This window comes from Nanorana parkeri, unplaced genomic scaffold (genome assembly GCF_000935625.1).
Source record: "Nanorana parkeri isolate BGI_ZX_2015 unplaced genomic scaffold, ASM93562v1 scaffold175, whole genome shotgun sequence".
Taxonomy (NCBI): Eukaryota; Metazoa; Chordata; class Amphibia; order Anura; family Dicroglossidae; genus Nanorana; species Nanorana parkeri.
The window spans coordinates 460860-470839 of NW_017306443.1; the positions used below are offsets into that span (position 1 = coordinate 460860).

The 9980-nt window shown below is 41.6% G+C and overlaps 1 protein-coding gene across 1 annotated transcript in view; it reads right to left on the reverse strand.

Annotated features, from left to right (window-relative positions):
- PHKA2 (phosphorylase kinase regulatory subunit alpha 2) overlaps positions 1 to 9980 on the reverse strand; it is a 90540-nt gene that overhangs the window by 43821 nt on the left and 36739 nt on the right. The window contains exons 10-15 of the mRNA XM_018554852.1: positions 9860 to 9913; positions 6947 to 7069; positions 5781 to 5876; positions 5486 to 5593; positions 5324 to 5402; positions 2960 to 3094 (exon numbers count right to left, since the gene is read on the reverse strand). Of these exons, the coding sequence (XP_018410354.1) occupies positions 2960 to 3094; positions 5324 to 5402; positions 5486 to 5593; positions 5781 to 5876; positions 6947 to 7069; positions 9860 to 9913 (595 nt within the window). The remainder of the gene's footprint in view (positions 1 to 2959; positions 3095 to 5323; positions 5403 to 5485; positions 5594 to 5780; positions 5877 to 6946; positions 7070 to 9859; positions 9914 to 9980) is intronic.

Here is a 9980-nt window from a genome sequence, read left to right on the forward strand (position 1 = left end):
CCTCTCCCGGGCGCTCTGGGAGTCTCCCGCTCCCGGCCGCCCAGGAGAGAAACACTGCTCCATGTCAGAATAGAAAAAAAAAATTTGCACATAGGAATGCATTGCTAGATTCCTATTGGCTATTTCAATTTGCAATAGCCAATAGTAAACTAGCATTGCACCATCCCTCTGCTGCAGTTCTCCATCAGGTCCATCAGCATAGGGCGGGTGCAATGCTTGTTTACTATTGGCTATTGCAAATTGAAATAGCCAATAGGAATCTAGCAATGCATTCCTATGGGCAAAATTGTTATTTATTTTTTTTCTATTCTGACACGGCTCTGTGTCAGAATAAAGAAAAAAAAGAAAAAAGCAGTGTTCCTCACCTAGGCGCCCGGGAGAGTTTTTGTGTCTGGAGATCAGTGTCCCCGGTTAGCTGGTAACCAGGGACGCCCATCTCTCTGCAAGTGACCGAAGCCAGCCGTAAGATCACGGCTGGCTCCGCCCAGCTGTCAGAAGTAGGCTGTCGGCCGGCCAATGGCCGGCCGCTCAGCCAGCTTCTGCTTTCAGAGCGGCTCAGCCGAGCCGAGGCATATGCCTTCGGCTCGACTAAGTTCGGGAGCTGTACGGGCTATTGTGAATGGCCCGGACAGCGACCCTTCGGGTCCACTGAACCGAAGGGGTCCTAGGGCCGAAGCTAGCCGAATGATCAGCGGAAGCTACGGATCCTTTGGCAGCTTAGTGAATAGACCCCTAAGTGTGTATGAACACTGCAGATATACAGGAACTGTTCACATAACACAATATCTCAATACCACATCAAAATCTGCAGCAAAGTGTAGTTTGATACAGATAAATATCTGATCGGCCGAAGCTACGGCAGATTCTTCGGCTGCTTCGTGAATAGACCCCATCGTTTTTTAAAGGACAACTTCAATAAAACCCTCAACCCCCTGAGTGTAGCCAGCATAGGTAAATACTTTTCTTCACCCCTACTCCTGGGTTCTTCACTGTGCATCTGCCTTTGCATCCAAAACATCCATGCTGTGTCCTCCTGCCTTCTACATTCCTATGGATGGCCCATACATCACTGGATGGCTAGGGACTGTCACAATCCATAGGAATAAATGGGGCTGGAATTTGCATAAGCACTAGGCAGAGGACCTGGACAACTTGCTTTGGGTGAAAAGGCTGTGCTTGACACGACGGCAAGGCTATCCCTTTGATGAGGCAGCCTGAGGCATCTCTTTGGGTCACGCATGAGGCGGCAGGCAGAGTGACATTGCTGCTCTGCTGCACAATGTTTGCAGTGTGCCTGCTGCCCCCCTTTCTGGTCAGAGCGTTCCAGGTTGGTAAGACCTGGGTGGGAAAATGTGTAAGTGCCATACACATCTCCCTGCTTAGCTCTCAGCAACCTGGTACACTCTGGCTGGATTCCCCCCTCCCCACTCCGTTCCTCCAGTGCTGACTGGAGAGACAGACAGTTGGTGGGCACAGCTGGCTCTGCCTCTTCCTTTAGGCCTGGTTCACACCTGGGCGTTTTACAGCGCTGTAAAATGCTCAACATGTGAAAACAAATAATTGCCTATGGGCATGGTTCCCACCTGGGCGTTTTACAGCGCGTAGGAACGCGCTGTAAAACGCCCTATGCCCACAGAAGTACAGGAGCTTCTTTGGGGCGTATTTGTCGGGCGTATCCACGAAACGTGCAGCAAACGCGCTTATTCCGTACGCCTAGGTGTGAACACAGCCTTAGAAAGGCAGAGCCTTTCTAAAGGAAGCGGGGTGGATCCAAACAATACTGTTGGGACCTTTCCCGGCTGCGGCATGGCTCTGCCCGCTATTTGCTGAGGTTTGGCCATAGTTCTCTTTTAAATTTGCCTTTCACATAATTGGATACTCAAAGTAAGGTGAACATTTAGTTAACTAGGTGAACATAATCTATTACTACATGAAATCAGCCCCTAAAATGTATTAAAGCTACTGGATCAGCAAGCCAAGCAACTAGCTTCTAGGTGCATACCTAAAATGTCAGTATAATTAATAAATAGGGATAACAGGATACATCAATATCAGTAAATTGTAATCCAATGGATATGGGGAAATGAGATACACTTGGACTTGAAGAAGTACTCCCATGTCAATTACAGTCATTTTGAGTTAACTTTAATATACTAAGAAGTATTTGATACAAATGTGTCCCTGGTTTTTATTCATTAACCCACCTGGGCGTTTTACAGCGCGTAGGAACGCGCTGTAAAACGCCCTATGCCCACAGAAGTACAGGAGCTTCTTTGGGGCGTATTTGTCGGGCGTATCCACGAAACGTGCAGCAAACGCGCTTATTCCGTACGCCTAGGTGTGAACACAGCCTTAGAAAGGCAGAGCCTTTCTAAAGGAAGCGGGGTGGATCCAAACAATACTGTTGGGACCTTTCCCGGCTGCGGCATGGCTCTGCCCGCTATTTGCTGAGGTTTGGCCATAGTTCTCTTTTAAATTTGCCTTTCACATAATTGGATACTCAAAGTAAGGTGAACATTTAGTTAACTAGGTGAACATAATCTATTACTACATGAAATCAGCCCCTAAAATGTATTAAAGCTACTGGATCAGCAAGCCAAGCAACTAGCTTCTAGGTGCATACCTAAAATGTCAGTATAATTAATAAATAGGGATAACAGGATACATCAATATCAGTAAATTGTAATCCAATGGATATGGGGAAATGAGATACACTTGGACTTGAAGAAGTACTCCCATGTCAATTACAGTCATTTTGAGTTAACTTTAATATACTAAGAAGTATTTGATACAAATGTGTCCCTGGTTTTTATTCATTAGGTTGTCCTACCCAGCATGGTGACAGCTGGAAGTATGTAAGAAGGAGGTATTACATGATTCTAGGTGTGACTGTGAACATGTACAATGTTTACTGGGCCAGTATAGGGTGCTGTATATAAGTATATTCCCTATCACTTACCCAGTTTGGCATAGAGGTGACTCAGAATTCTCGCCGGCTGCACTCGGAATGGTCTGATATCATTAAAACTTTGAACATTAACGTCATGCTTCTTTAGCATGTTCTTAATTTCATTCGATTCGGCCAAAACAGAAACTACAAAATTAGAAAAACAAGATAAAAATGTGAGGCAGTGATTTTCAAAAGAATCGTATAGTACAGCAATAGTTTACCAGGAAGCCACAGGCGTGTGTCAGCATTCCCTGTACTGTGCCCATTAATTGGCAGTTCCCTCTAACTGTGCCCATAAGGCTGCCTTAAAGTGTATTTCCATGTTGCTGTCAAATTTGAGAAAGCCCCTCTGTATGTTTGTTAAGTGTTCTCATTCACACAGCATATCTATAAATAGTTGTTGTTTTTTAAATCAGGATTCCAGGCAAAAGTGTATTCAACCCTTGCAGTGGGGCTACTTGCTTGTTTTTGTCTATGTGCTAAAAAAAAGTTATACTCACCCGAACCACAGAGTCAGCTGGCTGCTACTCCAGTCCTTGAACCCTGTTTCCATCTCCGCTGCAGCAATGGTACGTCCATCAGTATCCTCATTTCCTATATACTGTGTATAGAATGTGATGACTCGAGGATTCTTAGACTGCTGCAGTGGAGGAGGAGACAGACTCTGGGGACCAGTCTAAGAGCAAGCTGGCTCCTAAGATCAGGTTAATATACATTTTTTTAGCATCTAGACAAAATATTAAAATATTTCGTACCTTTTAGATATTAGGAGGAGGCCTTTATGTAGAATTTAGCTATTCTGAACAGTTTGAAAGGCAGTCTGTCCTTATGAAAAAGGACGAGGGACACCATGAACGTCCTCTCATTAACATACAATGCTTCTAGATCTTTAACCCTTTATTAGGACAGACAGTGTTCAGATCTAGCTTATAACTGATGATGAAATCTGCCAGCGCAGTACAGACAGGGTTAATTAGAAATATTAACTTAAAAAAATAAGCAGACTTGTTAAATATTAAAGTTACGCAATGCATATAGGAACATGTGAAATATAAAATAGGTGTTATACAAACTTACCTTCAAAAGTGGAAATACACTTCAAGGGGATTATTTACCAAGCTGCCAAAGGCAGCTGAATGAATAACCGAGCTGAAGAAGTGAAGAAAGCCGAACGTCGGGGTTTTTTGTTTTTAAATTTCAATGAGTCGGCGGTGTCGTGGACAACGCTGAAGTTGTGATTTACCCTTGGATTCATTTTTTAAATTTTGGGGGTTTTAATTTTTTTATTAGAGGACTTGTCAAAAACATTTGTTTTGCTTTTTTTCCCCACTTAATGAGTGGGCTCTTTATTTACTTTTTACTTTAACCCTTCAGTGAATGGGAAGAGGTACATGTACCCCTTACTCATTCACAAGGGGAGGGGCAGCATCTGGGTGCCCCCTTTATTAACCCCTTCATGACTGAGGCCCTTTTTTCCATTTTTGCACCCATGTTATATTCCACATTTTAGGCCTGAAAATGACGTAAAACCCCCCAACATTATATATTTTCTGAATGCCAAGACCCTATAGAATAAAATGGTGGTAGTTGAAAATTTTTATGTTGCGCAACGGAAGAGGGCATTGTCCTCATCTGCATGGGGACAAGGTGCTTTACCAGGGGGACCCCTGGAAGGGCACCCTCCCAATGCCAAGGACATGTGTCCTGGTATGATGCAGGGGGGGCGCTTGGAGTGGATTTGTTTACATTTTGCAGAGAGAACATTTTCCCCACTTTGGCTGTGACTTTGGCTCAGCCGAGCCAAAGCATAGGCGTTCGGCTCGGCTGAGCTGTTCGGCTGCTGCATGGGCTATTGTGAATAGCCCGTACAGCAGCCCTTCAGTTCGGCTAAACCAAAGGGCTCCGGCGGCTGAAGTGAGCCGAAGGATTAGCCAAAGCTAAAAGGCTATATCCTCTGGCTCCTTAGTGAATAACCCTCTAAGTAAATGTGTCATGAGAGAATCATGGGGGTTGCTGTTCCTGACTCCCTTCTGAACATGCTCCAGGCCTGTTTGTTATACTGACTTCTTCTTGCTTCAATACTTTCTAAATCATTGATCTGAAACAAGAATGCAGATCAGAAAACCTGAAGAAAAGTTAAAAGACCTGATCTGCATACTTCCAGGCCAGTTCTTTAAAGTATTGCAACATGAGGGTCAGCGAACATGAGGGTCAGCGAACCAGACAACTAGCATTTTATAGTGGTTTTATTTGACAGATGAGCTATAGATTAATTCCAAGTTACATGTCTGTGCAGATTACAGAGGACATATAAAATGTAGAGACTGTAAAGTATAAATATCCGTACTAATAATCATTTAAAGCAGCACATACCTTGCACCACAACATCAGGCTTGAAAGCAGTTGAAAATCTTCTATTAAGCGGGTCAATTTCTCCAGGAGCTAAAAATCCCTGAAGACCAAGACCACAAACAAACCTTAAAAATAAACCGAGTATTTAACATCTGTCTTTATTTATTATTTTTTGCTAAGTACCTCAGCAAGAAGAGATCCCAGAATATACAGAGATTGTCCCCATAAATGTGGCGTCTTGCCCAAGGGAATACGGTCAACTGTATGGGGGTTGTGATGCTCCTCTTCTATCTGAAAAGACAGCAAATATGACCACGAGCCAATGGTAGAATCGTCATCTACAGTGTATAGAATTATGCCGATTTCTTTTACTATGATTCTATAAAAATAACTTTATTGTCTCCTATAAAAAATTAGACAGTTCTCTGTTTGTTTAATAGTTTGTTTAGTAAACTTTGTATGTAATCGTTTTCTTTACCTTGTCATATGGTACTGCATACAGTTCAGGCAGCAGGTGAATTCCATGTTTACCTCGAATTATTATCCCTTCCAGAGCCTCTCTATATTCTTGTACCTGAAACAGCATAAGAGCAAAAGTATAATTATCTCAAATAACCATATCTATATATTTGGTTTATTCAGTTCTTGACAAATAAACCGCCTCTGCATGTGTGCGTGTGTGTCTGCACGCACATATTTATTTTAAGTTGCATAATATCGCTATGTTAAAGAGGAACTCCAGGATTATGAAAGATTAACCCTTGCAGTGGGGTTACCCCTGCACTGCAAGGATTAACTGCTCAATTTGGTCTAGCAACAAAAATTATGAAAAAATACTCACCTGATCCCCAGTCCTGTGGCAGTGACCGCTCACTTCTCTCCCTCTCCACTCCAGCTGTGGTATGTCCCTCTGTGTCTTCACCACTTAGGGACCTGTATTGGACGTGATGACTTTGCAGGTCATTGTACCACCAGAGCGCAAGTGAGAAGAGACTAGGAGACCGGTCTAGGAGCCAGGTGGGCCTAAGGAACAGGTCAGTATATCTTAATTTTTTGCCTCTAGACAAAATGGGCTAACCCCGCATTACAAGGGTTAGTTGCAAAAAATCATGGAGTTCCGCTTTAAGCTGTAACACCAACTCAGGGCTCTATAGTTAGCTTTATTCCTATGTATTGTGTTGCTTTTAGCACCATCTGCTGACGGTTTTAAATACTGCACTCTTTTGTGGTGCCCATTTCTATGCCAAAACTCAAAGGAGTTGCAGCACAGTAGAGCATCAATCATTACTCATTAAAGTTTCTTCCTTTACTATCTAAGCTGCATTGTTTAATTGCAGTTGGACAATTGAGGTCACCAACCTGCCATTGCTATCTGGCAAGGGGTAACTGGATCATAAAACTGGGTGAAGACAATTTCAAACCTTCATGCATATATAATTCAATATTTAGTTTTGGTATTCAGTCTTGGGTTCAGCTTGAAAGTGTTTGGAGTTTCGGTGATGGTAAGCCTAAAAGCTATAAATGCTACAATAAAAAAATAATAATAGTTGTCACCATTATATCACCCACAATCCAGGGTAGTCAATGAAACTTTTCGGGTACTAAGTGGTGTTCATTATAGGAGTGAAAACCTTTCCTTCTTACCTGAACTTGGTCTCCATTAAAAACTCCATCAATAACCAGGTATGTCCAGAACAGAGGCCACTCGCACTCAATATTCTCAAACAACTTCAGTTCTGTTGAGTCATAATGTAATCTGGTCGGGTCCTGCGATTATTTTAAAATAACAATACTTTAATTTCTTTCCAGATATGATTTAAAGTAAACGTCAACTTTTGTCTTCTTTGCATTAAACGTGCAGTGGTCAATGTTTGAATTGAGAGTACAAGATTACTTTAACAAGACAGGCAATGCCTACATCCAAAGGAGTGAGGACAATTGAAAAATTAAATCTTTCTTTAGGTAATCAGAATATTTGTTTAGGGTTCAAAGGAAGTCAGTCCTTTCTGGGCTCTGCATCTCCTTCAACAGGGCTGAATGTTGTGGTTTACATAAAGCAGCAGGTGATAGACTGAAACATTTCTGAACTTTCTTCATCCCTCTGGATATGGGCATTACTCAACACATGAGAGCTCCCTATACATTTGCAATGTCCAAAATACAGCCCGTTACCCCAATATAACTGCAATAAAGCCCAAGATCTCAAGACCTGCGTTTCTCCTAACCATTAAATTAAAGTGTTAATGAATGTAACCTTTTTTTTGGATTGAGTGGAAAGGGATTATATCATCTGTCAGGTTTTTATTTCTGTCTGTGCCCCTATTAGGGAGAGTCACCCTTTCTATTTGTCCTATTGATCATTACTGTATAACTAAAAGCGCAAAAAATTCTAAATTTTGGGTTGTCACCAAAACAGAAATAGATGGAAAAACTTCCAATGAGAACACTAGTTCTGGTGACCCTGCAGACTCCTGTGATGGACTACAATCTCAATACAAACTAGTTAACTAAACATGAGATTGTAGTCCATCAAAGGTGTGAGCTTATTATGGTGGCTACTTTACAACACACACAGGGACCATGGGGAACAAGAGTAGCCCCCCTCCAGAAGGAAGGACAGTGACAGCATTAATTCAGAGATGATTTGAGGATCTACAGCCAAGTGATGCACAAATAAGGTACAGTTTTTAAGATTCAACTCCTGAGTTTAGTGTCACTTTAAAAAATTACTTTGAAAAGTTTCTATCTGCCTTGAACCTGACTGGCTATATTATGTGTACACTGAGATTAAACACTAATTAGCCCCATAATACACAAGTGTGCCAGTTATTGAGATGCAATTCACTATTCCCTAGCTGTAAGCAAGAGGAGATAAAAGTCCCTATATGTGGCCATTTTCTTAGACGGATTTTTGATTGTCCAGATGATGTTAAATGCATGTGGTAGCCTTGGTTCCTATCACTTATGCTGGCAGCACTTACTTCAGGAACAGCCTTTAAGAGCAGAAAAATACTTCAGGGTGTTATAAGAGAAACATGTACAGCCACAGGTGGAAGAGAAATGAGAACATCATAGAAAACAACTGACTATATTTCACCATGAGTTTTCATATGTTTAAACGTTGTGTCAATGCATCTAAGATACTTATGTATAAGGAGTCCAAAATGGGTTGTAATTTTTGCATTTAGTGATTCTGATAGAAAAAAAAATACGTACACAACCTGATATAGCGTATGTTTTTAGAACCTTACAATGTGAAAAACACAGTATTGTTTGTTTGTGTGCCTGTCTACATCACCAGAATATAAAGTAGATGGATATTAATATGCTTTTTATGCAGTTTAGAACATTTTGGACATATTTTATATCCATTTTACAATCCAATGGAATATCTGCTGTGCCAGATGGCATGCCAAATATTCAACAAGCAGAGTTTTTAATGGACCTGTACTAAAACATAAAGTCATAAAAGTAGGCTTACGCTACTTGGATTTGTTCTTTTCTCAGTATTTGTCTTTGGTAGCCAGAGGAATAGGAGTTGTTTTAGCATAAAGATATGTTTGCAAGTGTTTTCATGTAGCAATTCTGAAGCCATACTCATAGCCAATGGTAGGTCAGTGCACGCAATGTGTGACTGTAAATAACTTAGGGCTCATTCACATCACAGAGCTGTGTTATTCGCATGATACCATGAGCTAGGTGCACTGTGTTGCAATTCATTTGAATGGCATCCCAACACACTTCCCGGGTGCCATTTTAATGGCACCTCAGCAGTGGCCAGGAGGTGTGTTGGGGTACTATTCAAAAAAATGGCAACACATTACACCTAGCCCACAGAAACGCACACTAGGTGTGCTGTGTGATAGCATATGTCAATCATGCAGTATCATGTGATTTGTACTAATTTGTGTAATTTGTACTAATCTTCTCTCAGAAGCTGTATGCAGTTAAGGTGCCCATACACTCTTTGATTTTCGTTCGGAACTTTTCCCTAATTGGTCCTCGAACAGTTGATGGGAACCCAACTATTGTTTTTACTGTAATCCCGCTCGAATTGTGTTGAATGGTGAGGCTGAGGGGTCTATTCACAAAGCTGCCGAGGGCAGCCGAGTGAATGACCGATCAGAAGTGAAGTGAGCCGAACACTGTTCGGCTATTCACTTCAGGCTGGTACGGCTGATTTCAGCCGTATATCGGCTGAAATCAGCCGTACATCGGCTTGCTTCGTGTGGCTTCATTTTTTTCCGAATTGTACGAAAATCGATACATTAGTGGCATTTTCGTCCGAAAAAAAATCGCAGCAAGAACACTGCACATGCGCAAACGAAAATCTGTTCTGTCGTATGACAAGATTTGGTGAGTTGGTATTGCTAACGAACGATTTTATTGAAAACAACATTGGCCTGTGCTTGATGGGCTATTTTAGCTAGAATCGAAAGACAGTTCTTGGCAGCAACGAAAATTTCTGATCGAAAATCTATAGGTGTATGGCGAGCTTAACACATACTTCTCATGCTACCTTTAAACTAACACCATCACACTTAAATTTTGGTTTACCTCTCTAGGCGTTTTAAATCCATCACGCAAAAATCGGGAGCAGCCATATCTTCCCTAAATTAAATATAAAATATTATTAATGACAAACAAACATGTTCAAGTGTCAATTGTTTTATATATA